A 21,942-nucleotide genomic window follows, 5' to 3' on the forward strand; every position below is an offset into this window, starting at 1 on the left:
TTGAGTAGCAGAGTGATCGAGTGATACAGATACGCTAATCATGAACATTAGCGAGGGAGGGGTAACAAAATTGCAAAATGAGAAAACTAAGCTCTGGGGTTCAGGGATAGAACTGTAAAGCAGAAAGGTATAGAATCTTGGTTAGATCATGCTTGAATCACACTTCTGCTCTCTGTATTATCAAAAAGATAGAGAGATATTGGAGAAGGTGCAAAAAAAGATTTATAAAGATGATCCCAGAACCGAGAGGAGGTTAACCAGGCTGAGGCTGTTTTCTCTGGTAGAGGTCCTTTAAAGATTTTGTGAAAGGGTTTGATAGGGTAGACGTGGAGAACATCTTGTGGGGAGAGACCAAACCTTGGGCCAATAATGTAAGATGATTAATATATCCAATATGGAATTCATGGAAACATACTTTATCCAGAGAGTGGTGAAAATGTGGAACTCACTATCCCAACAAATCATTGAGGTTAGTGTGCAGATTCATTTAAGGGGAAGATAGGTAAATACATGAAGGTAGTAAAAGGAATTCAAAATCATATTGATGGGAGGAGGCTCAAATGGAACATAGACACCGGCACAGACCATGGTTTATTTTTATACCGTAGATTCCATATAAAAAGCTAAACCACAGTTTGAATCGCAATAGTCAAGTACTTTCAATGGTATTTACTGCCACCTGGTGGCACCATCAATGTTTGCAGGCACTCCCATTTCTTAAAGTTTATTTATTAGTCACAAGTAGGTCAACAATCACACTGCAATGAAATTACTGTGAAAATCCCCTGGTTGCCACACTCTGGCACCCGTCTGGGAACACTAAGGCAGAATTTAGCATGGCCGATTCATCTAACCTGCGCATCTTTGGACTGCGGGAGGAAATCGGAGCACCCGGAAGAAACCCACGCAGACACGGGAGAATGTGCAATCTCCACACAGACTGTGACCCAAGCCGGAAATCGAACCCGGGTCTCTGGTGCTGTGAGGCGGAGATGCCGGTGTTGGACTGGGGTAAACACAGTAAGAAGTTTAACAACACCAGGTTAAAGTCCAACAGGTTTATTTGGTAGCAAAAGCCACACAAGCTTTCGGAGCTCCAAGCCCCTTCTTCATGAAGGCCTTCACAACACACGACAGCGCAGAGTCGCTGAGCAGAAACTGATAGCCAAGTTCCGCACGCATGAGGACGGCCTAAACCGGGATGTTGGATTTATGTCACATTATCAGTAACCCCCACAGCTTGCCCCCTGGACTTGCAGAATCTCACTAGCTGTTCTGTCTGGAAACAATACACATCTCTTTGACCTGTGTTTGATGCTCACTCCATCCAAATTGTCTGTACCTTTAAGACCTGGCTGGTTGTAGGGATTTGCATTCTAATTAGTATTCTGTAACTTGATTTCTGTGTCTGGGCACTATTTGAGAGCACATTTCCACTCCATCTGACGAAGGAGCAGCGCTCTGAAAGCTTATGGTATTTACTACCAAATAAACCTGTTGGACTTTAACCTGGTGTTGTGAGACTCCTTACTGCGATAACTTTTTGTCAGAGCTGGAAAATGTTTGAGAGTTAACAGTTTCTAAATAAGTGCAGAGGCAAGGGAAGAGGATGGGGGACTATAAAAAGGTATGTGATAGGGTGGAAGATAGGAAAGATTAAAATTCACAAGGCAGAAGGAGATGGTAATGGGACAAGTACAGAAACAAAAGATGGTCTAGAAAAGGAGGAAATTTGAATAGCAGAAGCATTTCTAGGATCTGCTGTACAGGAAAATGGGAGCAGATGTTATACTTATCCTTTCATGGGATGTGGGCATCATTGGCTAGGTAAACATTTATCGCTTATCACTAACTGACCAGTCCATGTGGTGTAGGCAAACCTATAGTGCGAATTGTTGAGCCCTGAAGGCTGCAAAGTGCCTAATTGTAAGGTGATGTTTGTTCCTCAAGCTTCCATTGAGCTACGTTGGAAAACAGGAGGTGAAAGATAGAGAAGCCACAGTAGGAAGGGAAACTAAGTAACCAATAGTTGGGGTCCCCCTTGTGGACCAAACAAGAGTGGTCATTCCACCCGTCTACGGTCTCGTAATCAGCAAAGACCTCAGCCTCACTTGCTTCTGCCAACTTGATGAACTTTGAGTGCAACATGACTTTCTTCCATTGCCTTTGCCCCCAAACCCACTTCTTTGATCAGGAATCCTCCCTCTGCACAGTGGAGCCATTCACCTTCTGAATTCTTCTTCAATCTAGACTCCTCCCTTAGGCCTCTTGGCTGGCCATGCATCTTTTTGAGATATCTGGAATATTCGTTATTCCAGTCCTAATCCGGTCCCCTCTCTTATCTCTTTTTATGGTACATTGTTGACTTTAGCTATGCTGTTTCCTGTTCCCACACCAAATTGGAAAATTTCATCCACTTTGTTTCCAATTTCCACTCTTCTCTCCTTGTCTTCACAGTAGTTATTCTTGGTCACCATGCTTCCCTTCCTTGACTCCTCTGCTTCAATTTCCAGCAGTAAGCTATTGACCAGTAATCGGTTCCTCATTGGCCGAGTACTATTCCTCTGTTAGGGTGGCACAATGGTTAGCACTTCTGCCTCATAGCGCCAGGGGCCCGAGTTCAATTCCAGCCTCGGGTCACTGTCTGTGGAGTTGGCACTTTCTCCCTGTGTCTGTGTGGGTTTCCTCCGGGTACTCCAATTTCCTCCCACAGTCCAAAGATGCGTGGGTTAGGTTGAATGGCCTTGTTAAATTGACCCTAGTGTCAGGGGGATGAGCAGGGTAAATGTGTGGGGTTACGGCAATAGGGCCTGGGTGGGATTGTGGTTGGTAAAGACTTGATGGGCTAAATGGCCTCCTTCTGTACTGTAGATATTCTATGATTCTAATTAAGTTTATAAACATAGGGTGGGATTTTCCGGAAATTCCTGCCTGAGCTCAATGACCTTTAAATGGTCTGCCGAATTTACTGTCCCGTCTGCTATAATCCTTGAAATTTTCAGCCATAGACTCAGACCCACTCTTCTCCCTCTCAAACTGAACGTAAAATTTAATCACATTATGGTCGCTGCGACCCAGGAGAACTAGTCCCAAGAGATCATTGATTATCCTCATCTCATTGCACAATATCAGGTCTAGTATAGTCTGCTGTCAGGTTGACTCCAGAATATGCTGTTACTCTTGTGCTAATACTATGGTGGCACAGTGGTTAGCACTGCTGCCTCACAGTGCCAGGGACCCAGGTTAAATTCCAGCCTCAGGTGACTGTGTGGAGTTTGCACATTCTCCCTATGTCTGTGTGGGTTTCCTCCCACAGTCCAAAGATGTGTGGGTCAGGTGGATTGGCCATGCTAAATTGTCCCTTGGTGTCAGGGGGGTTAGCAGGGTAAATATGTGGGGTAATGTGGTTAGAGCCTGGGTGGGATTGCTGCCAGTGCAGACTCGATGGGCTGAATGGCCTCCTTCTGCACTATAGGGATTCTATGATTTTAGCTAACAGAGCTACTCCTCCACCTTTTCCTCCCTTCCTAAATATCCTGTATCCCTCAAATTCAGGTCACAATCCATGTCCTCCTGCAGCCATGCCTCCGTAATGGCTATCAAATCATACTTATTTATTTCTGTGTGCACTCTCAGATCATCTGTTTTGTTTTGAATGCTTTGTGCATTCAAATACAGGGCTTTTAGTTTTATCCTTTTATTCTTTTTATAACCTCCAGTCTCATCTGTTTATTTACTTGTTAAGTTTATACTGTCTATCCCTTCTGTAATGGTCCGTTTTTCATTTCCCATAACAATAGCTTTCCCTTTTGCTATGTCTCTGTTCTTTGAACACTGGTCCCAGCGCGGTTCAGGTAAGACTGATTCAATGGTACAAATCCCACTTTCTTCAATATTGGTGCCAGTACTCCATGAATCAGAACCCACTCCTCCCACACCAGTCCTTAAACCACACATTCATCTCTCTAATCTGATTTGTCCTCTGCCACTTGCACATGGCTCATGGAATAATCCAGAGCTTATGAACTTTGAGGTTCTGCTTCTTAATTTGGTTCCAAAGCACTCATGTTGAATATGGAGAACCGCCTCCTTTGTCCTTCCTATGTCATTGGTATATACATGGACCATGACCACTGGATTCTCCCTCTCCCATTGCAAATTCCTCTCTAGTCCCAAGCAGATGTCCTAAACCTCAGCAGTAGGCAGGCAACACAGCCGGATGGACTCTCAGAATCTTTATCTATATTTTCCAGTGGTAGCTGTTAGTATTGTTACTGGTTTACACTGAACAAAGAACAAAGAACAGTACAGCACAGGAAACAGGCCCTTCGGCCCTCCAAGCCTGTGCCGCTCCTTGGTCCAACTAGACCAATCGTTTGTATCCCTCCATTCCCAGGCTGCTCATGTGACTATCCAGGTAAGTCTTAAACGATGTCAGCGTGCCTGCCTCCACCAACCTACTTGGCAGCGCATTCCAGGCCCCCACCACCCTCTGTGTAAAAAACATCCCTCTAATATCTGAGTTATACTTCGCCCCTCTCACCTTGAGCCCGTGACCCCACGTGAACGTCACTTCTGATCTGGGAAAAAGCTTCCCACCGTTCACCCTATCTATCCCCTTCATAATCTTGTACACCTCTATTAGATCTCCCCTCATTCTCCGTCTTTCCAGGGAGAACAACCCCAGTTTACCCAATCTCTCCTCATAGCTAAGACCCTCCATACCAGGCAACATCCTGGTAAACCTTCTCTGCACTCTCTCTAACACCTCCACTGATTCTAGATCAATTATTTGTTTCTCCTCCCATTATTATCTCTTTTTGCCTGTCACCATCATTCCCTTTTCTCATTTAATCTACCCTGCTTTCCACTCTATCACACACTTTCCCTGTTGTTCTTCCCTCCCCTCCCCCTGCCTTTGTACTTGCTTCAAAGCTGTGACCTTTCTGATGTGTCCTGGCTCTAACAGTCCATTCGGCCAAAACGTTAACTTTGTCCCTCCACAGCTGCTGCCATTTCCAGTGTTTTATTGTTTTTATTTTATCATGAACACATTGTACAGCCTCAGACAGCTTCTATATCCAGTTCCTGATGTTGGAGAGCTTGGGAAGGAATCTGATCCAATGCGTATTTGTGCAATTCAGAAATATTTTTGATTTTGAAACAACACCATTGAAGTCTTCTTTGAAAAATCTCTAAAATATTTATTTTGGCTACTGTAGTGAATGAGGGGGTAGCTGAGTTCTGGGGTAGAATGAAGCTACAATGTTCCTTTGCTTGTCCCATGTTTTGCAGGTTACAGGAGCGAGTGTGGGATAGTGTGTTGAACTGTGTCTTAAAGATATTGGAGCATGCCATCACTGGAAGAAAAGTGTGTCATGTGATCCAATCTCAGCTGCCCTTTGGCCTGTGAGCAGAACACATCACACACAGTTCTGTTGCTGATGTCTTCAACCTTTCTATCTATGTATATCGTTCTCAGGTGTCTTGTTTACATAAATGAACCCACGACATGTTTACCCGATCCCAACAAGTGTTGGTGCTTTTATATCAGTAGAAAAACAAAACACTGTGCGTTAACACTCATTGGGTACAGGTTCCACAGGCACTGACTCTCTCTGGAGTACAGTTCCGCAGACACTGACTGTCTGGTTCTGATGTGGAGATGCCGGCGTTGGACTGGGGTAAACACCGTAAGACGTCTCACAATAAAGTCCAACAGGTATATTTGTAGCAAACGGCACTAGCTTTCGGAATTGGCTGTTCCTTCGTCAGGTGGGTGAAAGTTCTGATCACAAACAGGGCATACAAAGACACAAACTCAATTTACATGAATAATGATTGGAATGTGAGTCTTTACAGCTAATCAAGTCTTAAAGGTACAGACAATGTGAGTGGAGAGAGCATTAAGCACAGGTTAAAGAGATGTGTATTGTTTCCAGACAGGAAAGTTAGTGAGATTTTGCAAGTCCAGACAAGTTGTGGGGGTTACAGATAGTGTGACATGAACTCAAGATCCCGGTTGAGGCCGTCCTCATGTGTGCGGAACTTGGCTATCAGTTTCTGCTCAGCGACTCTGCGCTGTCGTGTGTCGTGAAGGCCGCCTTGGAGAACGCTTACCTGAAGATGCCCTCATAAGAACAGGATATGACGCTCGACTCATCGATCGACAGTTCCGCGTGCCACAGCCAAAAACCGCACCGACCTCCTCAGAAGACAAACACGGGACATGGCGGACAGAGTGCCCTTCGTCGTCCAGTACTTCCCCGGAGCGGAGAGGCTACGACATGTTCTCCGGAGCCTTCAACATGTCATTGATGAAGATGAACATCTCGCCAAGGCCATCCCCACACCCCCACTTCTTGCCTTCAAACAACCACGCAACCTCAAACAGACCATTGTCCGCAGCAAACTACCCAGCCATCAGGAGAACAGTGACCACGGCACCACACAACCCTGCCACCTCTGCAACCTCTGCAAGACGTGCCGGATCATCGAAACGGATGCCATCATCTCACGTGAGAACACCATCCAGCAGGTACATGGTACATACTCTTGCAACTCGGCCAACGTTGTCTACCTGATACGCTGCAGGAAAGGATGTCCCAAGGCATGGTACATTGGGGAGACCATGCAGACGCTACGACAACAGATGAATGAACACCGCTCGACAATCACCAGGCAAGACTGTTCTCTTCCTGTTGGGGAACACTTCAGCGGTCACGGGCATTCAGCCTCTGATCTTCAGGTAAGCGTTCTCCAAGGCGCCCTTCACGACACACGACAACGCAGAGTCGCTGAGCAGAGACTGATAGCCAAGTTCCACACACATGAGGATGGCCTCAACCGGGATCTTGGGTTCATGTCACACTATCTGTAACCCCACAACTTGCCTGGACTTGCAAAATCTCACTAACCTTCCTGTCTGGAAACAATACACATCTCTTTAACCTGTCTTAATGCTCTCTCCACTCACATTGTCTGTACCTTTAAGACTTGATTAGCTGTAAAGACTCACATTCCAATCATTATTCATGTAAATTGAGTTTGTGTCTTTGTATGCCCTGTTTGTGATCAGAACTCCCACCCACCTGACGAAGGAACAGCTAGTTCTGAAAGCTAGTGGCGTTTGCTACAAATAAACCTGTTGGACTTTAACCTGGCGTTGTGAGACTTCTTACTGGGATACAGGTTCCACAGGCACTGACTCTCTCTGGGGTACAAGTTCCACAGGTACTGACTCTCTCTGGAGTACAGTTCCACAGGTACTGACTATCTCTGGGTACAGGGTCCACAGGCACTGTCCTTCTCTCTCTCGGTACAGTTCCACAGGCACTGACTCTCTCTGGGGTACAGGTTCTACAGGTACTGATCTCTCTGGAATATAGTTCCACAGGTACTGACTCTCTCTGGGGTACAGGTTCCACAAGCGCTGACTCTCGGCACTGTGTGTCCATAGGGATGGTAAGGGGTGGGTGCAGGGTTGTGGGTCAGAGGGCAGAGTTGAGCTTGGTCACAACCATGCTGGACACTCAATGTCCAGCAGATGGGATTGAATTGTGGTCAGGAAGTGGAACCCTGGCCAGGGCAATAGGAACCTCCCCCTTGGCTGTTTCCCCATCTGATACCCACAAACTCTGGCAGACATAACTTCAGATGCATCAGTCTCAATGACACACCAGACAGTGGCTTCACTGACACTCGAGGGAGTGTCAGTGTTGTGTTCTCAGCTGTTACTGAAGTCTGGTCCAGGACTTGTACTGAAGCCTTTTCTTGCTTCTTCTCTGCAGGGTTCTGGATAAACAGACTCGAAATGGTGCCACCCCTCTCTACTTGGCTTGTCAGGCAGGTCACATTCACATCGTGGAATTCATGGTGAAGGACTGCAAAGCCAACTTCAATCTTCGTGCACATGATGGCATGACTGCTCTCCACGCGGCAGCACAGATGGGGCATTGTGCCTTGGTGGTGTGGCTGGTAAATCACTTCATCCCTAAAACTCCATTGCTCTCTGGGGAGAAGGGGAGAGGGAGATCACTCCCTGGGTCGAAGTGGGGAAGGGTCCCCAACTATCCATTTTATCCATGCCTCTCATAATTTTGTAAACTTCTATCAGGTCGCCTCTCAGCCTCCAACGTTCAAGTGAAAACAAACCAAGTTTGTCCAATCTCTCCTCAGCTAATATTGTCCAAACCAGGCAACATCCTGGTAAACCTTTTCTGTACCCGTTCCGAAGCCTCCACATGCTTCTGGCATTGTGGAAACCAGAACAGTACTCAGTATTCCAAACGTGACCTAACTAAAGTTTTATACAGCTGCAACATGACTTGCTAATTTTTATGCTCTATGCCCCAACCAATGAAGGCAAGCGTGCCATACGCCTCCTTGACCACCTTACCCACTTGTGTTGCCATTTTCAGGGAACTGTCTTCCCACCCCCTCCCCCCCTCCCCCCCTCCCCTGCCTTCCCTCCCCCCTTCCCTGCCCCCTTCCCCCTCACCCCTCCTTCCCCCTCCCCTCTCCTTCCCCTCCCCTCCCTTCTCCTCCCCCTAACCGCCCCCTCCCCGCTCCCCTCCCTCCCTTCCCCTCCTCCCTCCCTCCCCATTCCCTCTCCCCTCCTTCCCCATCCCCTCCCCCCTCCTTCCCCAACCCCTCCCCCTCCTCTCCTCCCTCCCCTCCTTCCCCCACACACTCCCCCTCCCCTCCTTCCCCCACACCCTCCCCCTCCTTACCACCTCCCTACCCCCCTCCCCCTCCTCCCCCTCTCCTCTCCCCCTCTCCCCCATCCTCTCCCCCTCTCCCTCCTCTCCCCCCTCTCTCCCCCCTCCCCTCCCCTCCCCCTCCCCCCTCCTCCTCCTCCCCCCTCCTCCTCTCTCCCCCCTCCGCCCCCCTCCTCCTCCCTCCCCCTCTTCCTCCCTCCTACCCCTCCCCTCCCCCCTCTCCTCCCCCTCAACCCCCCCCCTCCCCCTCAACACCCCTCCCCTCCTCACCCCCTCCCTCCCCCCTCCGCACCCCCTCCCTCCCCCCTCCTCACCCCCTCCCTCCCCCTTCCCTCCCCCTCCTCCCCCCCTCCTCCATCCCCCCCTCCTCCATCCCCTCCCCCCTCTTCCCTCCCCTCCCCCCTCCCCCCTCCCTCCCCTCCCCCTCCTCCCTCCCCTCCTCCCCCCTCCTCCCCCCTCCCCCCCTTTCCCTTCCCCCTCCCCTCCCCTCCCCCCCTCCTCCTCCCCCTCTAGTTCTCCAGACTGTACTACATGTACTAATGTTAATCCAGTTCTCTCACACAGTCAGATTCAGTAAGTTACCATTTCATACTGACTTCCTGAACTCTCCAATTTTCTCCTGCTCCTTTAATTCACTCATTAAAATCAGCTCAGGTCAAACTTCATCTGAGTACACTCCTTTGAAATATTGGAATTTAAAAAAAATCAAATTCAATCAAATTAAGTCCAATTCAGAGTCTCAACAAGTGAGACATTCCCAATCCAAGCTGACAAGACAGGGCTCTCACCTCCTGTCTTGGGCTTGATCTATATGATCCAAGCTGATTGGAGTAGGCATAGCTCCTAGCAAAGAACAAAGAACAATACAACACAGGAACAGGCCCTTTGGCCCTCCAAGCCTGCGCCGCTCATGTGGCCACTTGACCATTCTTTTGTATCCCTCTATTCCCAGTCTGTTCATGTGGCTATCTAGATAAGTCTTAAACGATCCCAGCGTGTCTGCCTTAATCACCTTGCTTGGCAGTGCATTCCAGGCCCCCACCACCCTCTGTGTAAAATACGTCCCCCTGACATCTGTGTTGAACCTTGTCCCCCTCACCTTGAACCCGTGACCCCTTGTGTTCGTCACCTCCGACCTGGGAAAAAGCTTCCCACTGTTCACCCTTTCTATGCCCTTCATAATTTTATACACCTCTATTAGGTCGCCCCTCATCCTCCGTCTTTCCAGGGAGAACAACCCCAGTTTACTCAATCTCTCCTCATAGCTAAGACCTTCCATACCAGGCAACATCCTGGTAAACCTTCTCTGTACTCTCTCCAAAGCCTCCACATCCTTCTGGTAGTGTGGTGACCAGAACTGGACGCAGTATTCCAAATGTGGCCTAACCATCGTTCTATACAGCTGCAACATCATGTGCCAACTTTTATATTCTATGCCCCGTCCAATAAAGGCAAGCATGCCATATGCCTTCTTTACCACCCTCTTCACCTGTGCTGCCACCTTTAAGGATCTGTGGACTTGTACACCCAGGTCTCTCTGTGTGTCTATACTCCTGATGGTTCTGCCATTTATTGTATAGCTCCCCCTTACATCAGATCTACCGAAATGCATCACTTCGCATTTATCTGGATTAAATTCCATCTGCCATTTCTCTCCAATGTTCCAGCCTATCTATATCCTGCTGTATTCTCTGACAATGTTCATCACTATCCGCAACTCCAGCAATCTTCGTGTCGTCCGCAAACTTACTGATCACACCAGTTACATCTTCCTCCAAATCATTTATATATATCACAAACAGCAGAGGTCCCAGTACAGAGCCCTGCAGAACACCACTAGTCATGATGTGGAGATGCCGGCATTGGACTGGGGTAAACACAGTAAGAGGTTTAACAACACCAGGTTAAAGTCCAACAGGTTTATTTGGTAGCAAAAGCCACACAAGCTTTCGGAGTTCCAAGCCCCTTCTTCAGGTGAGTGGGAATTCTGTTCACAAACAGAGCGTATAAAGACACAGACTCAATTTACATGAATAATGGTTGGAATGCGAATACTTACAACTAATCAAGTCTTTAAGAAACAAAACAACGTGAGTGGAGAGAGCATCAAGACAGGCTAAAAAGATGTGTATTGTCTCCAGACAAGACAGCCAGTGAAACTCTGTGGGGGTTACAAATAGTGTGACACTCATGTTGTTTTGTTTCTTAAAGACTTGATTAGTTGTAAGTATTCGCATTCCAACCATTATTCATGTAAATTGAGTTTGTGTCTTTATATGCTCTGTTTGTGAACAGAATTCGCACTCACCTGAAGAAGGGGCTTGGAGCTCCGAAAGCTTGTGTGGCTTTTGCTACCAAATAAACCTGTTGGACTTTAACCTGGTGTTGTTAAACTTCTTACTGTGAACACCACTAGTCACAGACCTCCAATCAGAAAAAGACCCCTCCACTGCTACCCTCTGTCTTCTATGGCTAAGCCAGTTCTCCACCCATCTAGCTAGCTCACCTTTTATCCCGTGAGATTTAACCTTGTGCACCAGCCTGCCATGAGGGACCTTGTCAAACGCTTTACTAAAATCCATATAGACTACATCCACGGCCCTTCCCTCGTCAATCGTTTTTGTCACCTCCTCAAAAAACTCAACCAAATTTGTGAGGCATGACCTCCCTCCTCCTCCAAGGCTTGATCTCATTTGCATCTTAGCCAAAAGGCCAAGATGCCGCTTTTAAAAATAGCTTCAAATGAAGCGAAAATGTAACCTAATGACTTCAACCGAGTACAGCATGTCGATACTACACTTGATCTTAGCCAAAAGGCCGATCTGTTAAAGATGTGTATCAGTATAGGCTTTTGCTTTACCTCCCATTATTTCTAATGCAATATATGTGTGATGCAGAAGTCGTTCACAGACATTGACCTCTCAGCACAGGACAATGAGGGAGCAACTGCAATGCACTTTGCTGCCAGTGGAGGGCATGCTGAGACCTTGGATCGATTGATAAGGATGGGGGCAAGAATCCAGAAGGACCACTGGGGCGGAACCCCACTGCACGATGCTGCTGAGAACGGTGAGCTGGAGGTGAGTATTCAGTCAGATCGAAAGCTCTGTGCTCATTAAGAAACTGGACTTCTTGCCTCTCCATTCTCCAGTATTGGGGTCTGCAGTCCATGACCCTGGAGCCACATGCAGCCGTTCAACATCGCAGTTCAGGTTCCCAATCTTTTTTATATTAACATGAGAAATGCCTTAATAAAAGTCAAGAAAAGTTAGAACTCCATTTGAATTGTGGGGTTAAAAGACTTTATAGTTTCAAATCTTTTAATGAAAAATAACATTGTACCCTAAATAAACACATTTCAGTGGTTACAGCTGCACCCTGGTTATAAATAATACCTTAAAGGAACAGGTTTGATGTCTGCGTCCATTATTGATTCTCATATATCTGAGATAAAAAGTTATTCTGAACAAGCAGTTAGCAGTTCTTTTTAACATGAGAACCAATAGCCAGAAAAATACACGCTTTTTGCTTTACAGATACTTTTCTGACAAAATTACAGTGAAAGAAAATCAGGAAAACACAATAATTCAGAATTAGACCTATTTCAATTATATTTCTCTAATTGTATATAAATGCAATGTATTTTCTTTATTATATATGCAAATGATGCATTCTACCATAGACACTTGGCAATCTGCCAAGTATTTGGATTAGAAATGCCGAATTTGTGTCTAGTTGTTCCCAATAGTATTTATCTCAGGCAATTTTTCAAGAGGCTCTTCAAGTTTAAAAAAAAGAGTTGCCCAACCTTATGCTGTTGCTAATAAAATAGGAATTTTACACATGAAACGTGCTCAAAAACTCTGGGGAATAAAGGCCTAGTCTATTTTAGCTCTCTTCATAGGGCAATCCTGCCAGCCTAGGAATCAGTCTGGTGAACCTTCGTCGCAATCACTCTGTGGCAAGTAGGATTGGAAGGAATGAAAGTTCAGGAAGTGAACTGAAAGACCCCTTGCGCAATAGACTGCAGAATCTTGTAAAGAATCTTTCCTATTTCACGTCCATTTCTCTGAGATCTCTTTAAGAAAATTAAATTTGAAGGAAGCCTGTCCCAATCTATGAAATGGATCATCGTAGAATCCTACAGTGCAGAAGGAAGCCATTCGGCCCATCGAGTCTGCATTGATCACAATCCCATCCAGGCCCTTTCCCCATAACCCTATGCATTTACTGACACTAAGGGGCAATTTAGCATGGCCAACACACCTAACCCACACATCTTTGGACTGTGGGAGGAAACCAGAGCACTTGCCAGAACCCCATGCCAGGGAGAAAGTGCAAACTCCACACAAACAGTGACCCAAGCCAGGAATTGAACCCGGGTCCCTGGAGCTGTGAGGCAGCAGTGCTAACCACTGTGCCACCGTGCCGCCCATGATCTTAGTTTATAAAAATAATGGGGATTAAAGAATCGGAGGCCTGTCACATTCTAGAATGAGGTTTATAGGTCATGGTGAAGGTGAGGAAAAATATTACAAAGGAGGCGATGTCACAGATAGTTCCACCCTCTCTGAGCTATGGAATCGTAACCTCGGTCATTATAGAATTAATTCAGCCCAACGTGTCTGCATTGGCTCTCCAAACTGGCATCATGACTTGGTGCCATTCCCCTGCCTTTTCCCCACACCGCTGCAAATTGTTTCTATTCAAATAATCATCCAATGCCCTCTTGAATGCCTCAATTGAACCTGCCTCCACCACATTCCAGGCAGTACGTCCCAAACCCGAACCACTTGCTCGGTGAAAATTTTTTTCCTCATCACATTTGCTGTTTCTCATTCATTGATGGGACATGGGTATCACTGGCAAGGTTGGCATTTTTTGCCCCTCTTTAATTGTCCTCAAGAAATGGGTGGTGAGCTGCTTTCTTAAATACAACTGAGAGGGCAGTTAAAAGTCAACCACATTGCTGCGGGTCTGGAATCACATGTAGACCAGACTGGGTAAGGATGGCAGATTTCCTTCCCTAAACAATAATCTTATGTCCAATGAGTCTACTAGTTCAATCAAGAATAGATACTGAAGAATAATGTGGAGTTGGTTGTCACTCGGATGCCATCCACCTCATCACACTTTACTCTTCTGAATTTCAGTGTTGCCAGATCCTCGTCATGAATCATGTGGATCCCATTGTTCGAGATGATGATGGCTATACTGCTGCAGAACTGGCAGATTACAATGGAAATGTGGAGTGTGCCAAGTACTTGAGGCATATTGAGAAAATGGTAAGGAACATCCAGACATTTGATTAAATGGGTAGACTCCATTTAAAATATCCTCCAACATAGATTGACCTGTATCTGCCCTTCCTGGATTGAAGCCATTGGAACTAATTGCGAAGAGTGTTGTAGTGACACAGGGCATTTGGGCACACTTTCAATTCTTAGGGCAAGTGTTCATAAATTAGCCTCAGTGCTCTTGAGTAATGCAATCGGGATACTGTTCCTGACCCCTACCCAATGGCTTAGAGAGACTGAGGGGGTGATCTTATGAAAGAAATACTAAGTCCAGAATGGGCATGAAAATGAGAATTTCTGATCTGTTTTTTTGGTGAGACAAATTGGTTATCTTATGCACTTAGAGCAGAAAAAAAATCTCAAAATCTGTTTCTTGTCTGTAGGAGAGGGAGTGGGGCTTAAATTGCCAGAAAGCTGGCTGATAGCAGCAGAGGGCGCCATTGCGCATGCACAGATCTCTCTGCTCTGAGCAGCAGAGAGACCTGTCATACAACCTCTGCTGCTTTCAGCCGGCATCCACAACCTAAAGCAGGCCACAACCCCCCCAACGCCCACAGCTACCGCGGGGGCATGCAGCCTATCGCGAGCCCCCACCACCCGGAAATATTGATCCTCGTGACCCCCCCCAACCCGGAAAAATTGACCCCCACGACAACACTCCCTCGCCCGAAATGACAGATTGAACTTAGTTTATATCTTTTCCCCACCGATCGAAAATGCAGAGTGGCAGTGGGCCACTTCCCTCCCCTGATCTCTAATACAGAGGGGCATTGGGTCCCCAAGAGGCACCACCCCCTTGCCGCTGACCTCCTGGGGTGGCCTCAATGGCCTCCAGGTCTACCAGCGGGGCCATCACATCTGGTCCCCGTTGGTGGGGGCCAGCTGTGATTCTCGCCAGAGAGATACTCCCCCAGCAGGGTCACAGAGGCAAGTGAACCTGGGCAATAACGTCCCGGGCTCGCTAATCACATTCAAATTAAATTTTAATAATTTATCTGGAGCGAGGCTGACCTCACCAGATATCGGGTGCTGGTAAGATTGCAAGAGGCAAGAAATCAGGTGCAAACCTAATTTCTTGGCTCTCTCACGATCTTACTGGCTCGCCCCACCCATCGGCCGGCGAGACATGATGGTAACATTGCCTTCTGACAGTGCTATGGGGACTGTGCCAGTGACCAGTGGGAACATCAGGATGTACTGCACTGGCTTCTCATGTAATCAGTGTTGGAGTGGATTCACTTTGTGGTGCCAATGTCTCTTCTTGGGACTGGATGGATGGAGCATGTGCACTGATCAAGATGGCTGGCAGTGTTGGTGTTTATTTCTTTTTAGAAAACTAAATGAAGCAACACCAATGTACAAAAATGACACCCATATTTATATATCACCTACTTAAAGAGTAAAACGTTTCAGGTCTCATAACTGGAGCAGTATCAGAAAAATCTTGATGCTGAGCCACATTAAGGTACAATTCTAAAGGGTGGTGCAGGAACAACAAGAGTGGGGAGGGGGTATGTATATAAATCTTTGAAGGTGGTAGGACAAGTTGCGAAGGCTAATTAGAAGACATATAGTTTTAAGAAGCACAAAAGCTAAAAAGTTATGCTAAACATTTGTGAAATATTGGTTAGGCCTCAGCTCAAACATTGTAGTCAACTCTGGACACCACATTTTAGATTGGATGTCAAAGCCATAAAGAGAGAGCTTTCTCGTTAGAGTGGATGGGAGGAAAGATGCACAAGAGGCCAGGGTTGGAGAATCATAGGACTGGAGGAAAATGGTAGCAGAGAAGATGAGGTAAAGCAAATAGTGGTCAAGGTGAAGATATGGAATATCAGTTCACAAATTTGCCGTATCTGTGAGTGGTGATGGTATGGGTAGAAGCAAGGGTGGTCTGTCCAGAAGTCCACATTCTGAATAACTTTGTATGGCAGAAGTAAAGTAGGCTGACATAGTGCATGGTGTTCAAGCTCTTATTAAAGCAGGCACCAATGAATTAATAATGGGAAGAAGTGGATGAGTTCTAACTGTGACAAGCTGCAGAAGAGGAGATATATTTCATGCTCCTCCCAACCATAGATCAAGAGAATGTCATGTTCAGTCAGCTTTGTTCAAGGTCTCCACTTCATACCATCATTTGATCTGTATATTCTCCTTGTTAATATTTCATTAACATCTCCTTTGGTAAATATGTTTCTCGTAGACCTGTTAAATAGGAAGAACATCTTTAGTTTTGTTCACTTGCCATGTTTGCCTTGTCTCAGCACAGGGCAAAAGGACCCAATGGTCTTCTAGAGTAGCACTTGTTCCCTTTTCTGACTACAGTGGGATGGGGTGATAAACTAGGTGGGAACCTATTCCCCTGGCTCCTTGCCCTCTGCAACCATATTTGTGATTCCCCATTACAAATGATTTTGCATGTTAACTACGTTTGACCAAATGTGGTGGTTACAGAGTACAAAGGAACATAAATCCATTCAACACCTCAAGCATATTCCACCATGCAGTTAGACCATGGTGATCTGTATCTTAGTTCCATTCACCGGCCTTCAGTCCACATTCCTTATTACCCTTGCCTAACAATAATCTATCAATCCTCATTTCTCAATTTTCAATTGATACCCAGCAAGAACAGCTTTTTGGTAGAGAGATCCACTACACTTTGAATTTCCTTGGTTGCAGAGGGCAAGGAGCCAGGGGAATAGGTTCCCACCTAGTTTATCACCCCATCCCACTGTAGTCAGAAAAGGGAACAAGTGCTACTCTAGAAGACCATTGGGTCCTTTTGCCCTGTGCTGAGACAAGGCAAACATGGCAAGTGAACAAAACTAAAGATGTTCTTCCTATTTAACAGGTCTACGGAATTTACTGTTGAGAAAAGCATCGATGTTAGGGAACTTGGGGAAATAAATAGTGATGTCTTGAGGAGTGTATATATTACAGAGAAGGAGGTGCTGGAAGTCTTAAAGCGCATCAAGGTAGATAAATCTGCGGGACCTGATGAGGTATACCCCAGGATGTTGTGGGAGGCTAGGGAGGAAATTGCGGGTCCCCTAGCCGAGATATTTGAATCATCGATAGTTACAGGTGAGGTGCATGAAGATTGGAGAGTGGCAAATGTTGTGCCTTTGTTTAAGAAGGGTTGCAGGGAAAAGCCTAGGAACTACAGGCCAGTGAGCCTCGCACCTGTGGTGGGTAAATTGTTGGAAGGTATTTTGAGAGACAGGATCTATAGGTATTTAGAGATGCAAGGACTGATTAGGGACAGTCAGCATGGCTTTGTGAGTGGAAAATCATGTATCACAAATTTAATAGAGTTTTTTGAAGGGGTAACCAAGAAGGTAGATGAGGGCAGTGCAGTTGATGTTGTCTACATGGACTTTAGCAAGGCCTTTGACAAGGTACCGCATGGTAGGTTGTTGCACAAAGTTAAATCTCACGGGATGCAGGGTGAGGTATTTGTATGGATACAAAATTGGCTTCTTGACAGAAGCCAGAGGGTGGTTGTAGAGAGTTGTTTTTCAAACTGGAGGCCTGTGACCAGCGGTGTGCCTCAGGGATCAGTACTGGGCCCACTGTTATTTGTCATTTATATTAATGATTTGGATGAGAATATAGGGGGCATGGTTAGTAAGTTTTCAGATGACACCAAGATTGGTGGCATAGTGGACAGTGAAGAAAGTTATCTCCAATTGCAACAGGATCTTGATCAATTGGGGCAGTGGGCAGTCGAATGGCAGATGGAGTTTAATTTAGACAAATGCGAGGTGATGCATTTTGGTAGATTGAACCAGGGCAGGACTTACTCAGTTAATGGTAGGGCGTTGGGGAGAGTTACAGAACAAAGAGATCTAAGGGTACATGTTCATAGCTCCTTGAAAGTGGAATCACAGGTGGACAGAGTGGTGAAGAAGGCATTCGGCATGCTTGGTTTCATCGATCAGAACATTGAATACAGGAGTTGGGACATCTTGTTGAAGTTGTACAAGACATTGGTAAGGCCACACTTGGAATACTGAGTGCAGTTCTGGTCACCCTATTTTAGAAAGGATATTATTAAACTAGAAAGAGTGCAGAAAAGATTTACTAGGATGCTACCGGGACTTGATGGATTGAGTTATAAGGAGAGGCTGAATAGACTGGGACTTTTTTCTCTGGAGTGTAGGAGGCTGAGGGGTGACCTTATAGAGGTCTATAAAATAATGAGGGGCATAGACAAGGTAGATAGTTAATATCTTTTCCCAAAGGTAGGGGAGTCTAAAACTAGAGGGCATAGGTTTAAGATGAGAGGGGAGAGATACAAAAGTGTCCTTTGGGGCAATCTTTTTCACACACAGGGTGGTGAGCGTCTGGAACAAGCTGCCAGAGGTAGTAGTAGAGGCAGGTACAATTTTATCTTTTAAAAAGCATTTAAATAGTTACATGGGTCCGATGGGTACAGAGGGATATGGGCCAAATGTGGGCAATTGGGATTAGCTTACGGGTTTTTTAAAAAAAAGGGCGGCATGGACAAGTTGGGCCGAAGGGCCTGTTTCCATGCTGTAAACCTCTATGACTCTATGACTATGACTCTATAATTAGATCACTATAGGCCAGTTAGCTTAACTTCTGTAGTAGGGAAAATGCTTGAATCCATCATCAAGGAAGAAATAGCGAGACATCTGGATATAAATTGTCCCATTGGTAAGACGCAGCATGGGTTCATGAAGGGAAGGTCATGTTTGACTGATTTGGTGGAATTCATTGAGAATATTACATGTGCAATGGACAATGGGGAACCTGTGGATGTGGTGTATCTGGATTTCCAGAAGGCATTTGACAAGGTGCCGCACCAAAGACTGCTACATAAGGTAAAGGCGCATGGTGTTATGGGTAATGTATTAGCATGGATAGAGGATTGGTTAACGAACAGAAAGCAAAGAGTGGGGGTAAATGGGTGTTTTTCTGGTTGGTGATCAGTGACTAGTGGTGCGCCTCAGGGATCAGTGTTGGGACCGCAATTGTTTACGATTTGCATAGATGATTTGGAGTTGGGGACCAAGTGTAGTGTGTCAAAATTCGCAGATGACACTAAGATGGGTGGCAGAGCAAAGTGTACAGAGGACGCTGAAAGTCTGCAAAGGGATATAGATAATCTAAGTGAGTGGGCGAGGGTCTGGCAGATGGAGTACAATGCTGGTAAGTGTGAAGTCATCCATTTTGGTAGGAATAACAGTGAAATGGGCTATTATTTAAATGGTAAAAAATTGCAGCATGCTGCTGTGCAGAGGGACCTGGGTATCCTTGTGCAGGAATCTCAAGGAGTTGGTTTGCAGGTGCAGTAGGTAATTAAGAAGGCAAATGGAATTTTGTCCTTTATTGCAAGAGGGATGGAGTTTAAAAACAGTGAGGTTATGTTGCAGCTGTATAAGGTGCTGGTGAGTACACAAACCTGGAGTACTGGGTACAGTTTTGGTCTCCTTACTTGAGACAGGATATACTGGCACTGGAAGGGGTGCAGAGGAGATTCACTAGGTTGATTCCGGAGTTGAGAGGGTTGGCTTATGAGGAGAGACTGATTCAACTGGGGCTATACTCATTGGAATTCAGAAGAATGAGGGGAGATCTTATAAAAACATATAGGATTATGAAGGGAATAGATACGATAGAAGCAGGGAAGTTGTTTCCACTGGCGGATGAAACTAAAACTAGGAGGCATAGTCTCAAAATAAGGGGAAGCAGATTTAGGACTGAGTTGAGGAGGAACTTCTTCACACAAAGGGTTGTGAATCTGTGGAATTTCCTGCCCAGTGAAACAGTTGAGGCTACCTCATTGAATGTTTTTAAGGCAAGGATAGATAAATTTTTGAACAGTAAAGGAATTAAGGGTTATGGTGAGCGGGCGGGTAAGTGGAGCTGAGTCCACAAAAAGATCAGCCATGATCTTATTGAATGGCTCGAGGGGCCAGATGGCCTCCTCCTGCTCCTAGTTCTTATGTTCTTACTTCTTAATCTTTGACATTCAACTGAAAAGATATTAATACTTTTACATTCCAATGGTGGTTTCTGAATTCATTTTTTCTGCATCGTTTATCCAGGACTGTGAATTACTACTGCAGTAATTTAACCATTACACTGACAGAAGTCTAAGAGTAATAACCTGAATATCTTATACCAAGTTTCTCCAAACTAACCACATAGGAACACTGGACATTAGGAATCCTCTATATTATTGGAATGCAGTGTTGATGTGGTATGTGGAACAACATACACCCACTCTTGCCCTGCAATCTTTAGGTGGTTTTTCACATGTTTTGTTCCCATTGGAGACTGATAGATTTTTTAAAATAATTTTTTATTTCCAGTGTCCAGCTTAAAGGAATTGCATGGCAAGCTTTCACATTTTAAACTTTTACTGCAACAAACCAAGAGCAACATTGATTAAACATTATTTCAGTTGGGAATTTATATTCTAAACTACAGAAAAGATCTGCCATTTAACGCATAAAACAATTCAACTCCACAGTTAGACTTTACTCTGTCCCTTAAGTGGACACTCTATTCTCCTGAAATCAGTCCAAAGATTAGCTCCCCAAAACTTGCTTCCTTTCTTTTCTTTTCTCAGCCAGGTAACTTATGAGGAGTCTCTGAGTAGACTGGTACTACACTCATTGGAATTTAGAAGAATGAGGGGGGAATTTTATAGAAACATATAAAATTATGAAGGGAATAGATAAGATAAAAGCAGTGAGGTTGTTTCCACTGGCCGGTGAAACCAGAACTAGGGGGGCATAGCCTCAAAATAAGGGGGAGCAGATTTAGGCCTGAGTTGAGGAAGAACTTCTTCACCCAAAGGATTGTGAATCTGTTGAATTCCCTGCCTAGTGAAGCAGTTGAGGCTACCTTGTTGAATGTTTTTAAGGGAAAGATAGATAAATTTTTGAACAGTAAAGGAATTAAGGGCTTTGACAAAAGATCATCTGGACTCAAAACATCAGCCCTTTTCTCTCCTTATAGATGCTGCCAGACCTGCTGAGATTTTCCAGCATTTTATCTTTGGGGTTAAGGAATTAAGGGTTATGATGAACGGGCGGGTAAGTGGAGCTGAATCCACGAAAAGATCAGCCACAATCTTATTGAGTGGCAGAGCAGGCTCAAGGGGCCAAATGGCCTACACCTGCTCCTAGTTCTTATGTTCTTATGTTCTAACTCCTACCCCCCCAAACTGACATCCATGGTGAGGGACAAATTAAGGGTTCTTCCCTCCAGCTAAAGCTCGGTGAAGCTTCTAGTCTTGTTTAAATCCTCAGGCACCAGGTCTCTTCAATCTCAAGACGTGCTCGCATCAGCAATATTGCATGGTGAGCTACAGAGACTTGCTGTCTCCATCTCTCTGCTTTCCCTCTCTCTTAGATCCTTGCAGACTGATCCTCTTGTGAGGATGAGTGATGTTTTAAGAAAGCTTCCTATAAGCCATTCCTATAATGGCTTCCTATGGACTCTTCCCTTGCCCCCTCTCAAAAGCATTCTTTATGGGAATGTGAATCCCATCGGCCTTGTATCCAGATAGAAATGCTAATTAGCTATACTTTAAGCTCCCAACTTAATTCTATATCAAAACTAAATGGAAAGTTTAAAGTATAACATGACATTCCTGACACTTTTCTGAGATTTTGGAGACTAACAGTCTCTCGACTGTCAGCACAGATGTTTTGTTTACAGGCATGAATGCCTGGCACCTTCTGCCCAGTGAAACAACCTGGACCCTCCTTAATAAGTGACACCACTGCAGTACTGAGGGGCACATTAAACCTTAGCTCTATCTGCCCTCTATTAGTGAATGCAAATAATTCCATATATAAAGAATAGCAGCAAGGTTTTTCCTGGTGACCTGATCCATATTTATCCCTCAACCAACATTGTTGAAAAACCCAGATTAGTGGTCA

At 45.5% G+C, this 21,942-nt stretch overlaps 1 protein-coding gene across 1 annotated transcript in view; it reads left to right on the forward strand.

Moving 5' to 3' along the window:
* LOC144491391 (espin-like protein) overlaps positions 1-21,942 on the forward strand; it is an 83,062-nt gene that overhangs the window by 21,109 nt on the left and 40,011 nt on the right. The window contains exons 3-5 of the mRNA XM_078209151.1: positions 7,791-7,977; positions 11,618-11,800; positions 13,874-14,005. Coding sequence (XP_078065277.1) covers positions 7,791-7,977; positions 11,618-11,800; positions 13,874-14,005 — 502 coding nt within the window. The remainder of the gene's footprint in view (positions 1-7,790; positions 7,978-11,617; positions 11,801-13,873; positions 14,006-21,942) is intronic.

Source organism: Mustelus asterias, chromosome 3, assembly GCF_964213995.1.
Source record: "Mustelus asterias chromosome 3, sMusAst1.hap1.1, whole genome shotgun sequence".
Taxonomy (NCBI): Eukaryota; Metazoa; Chordata; class Chondrichthyes; order Carcharhiniformes; family Triakidae; genus Mustelus; species Mustelus asterias.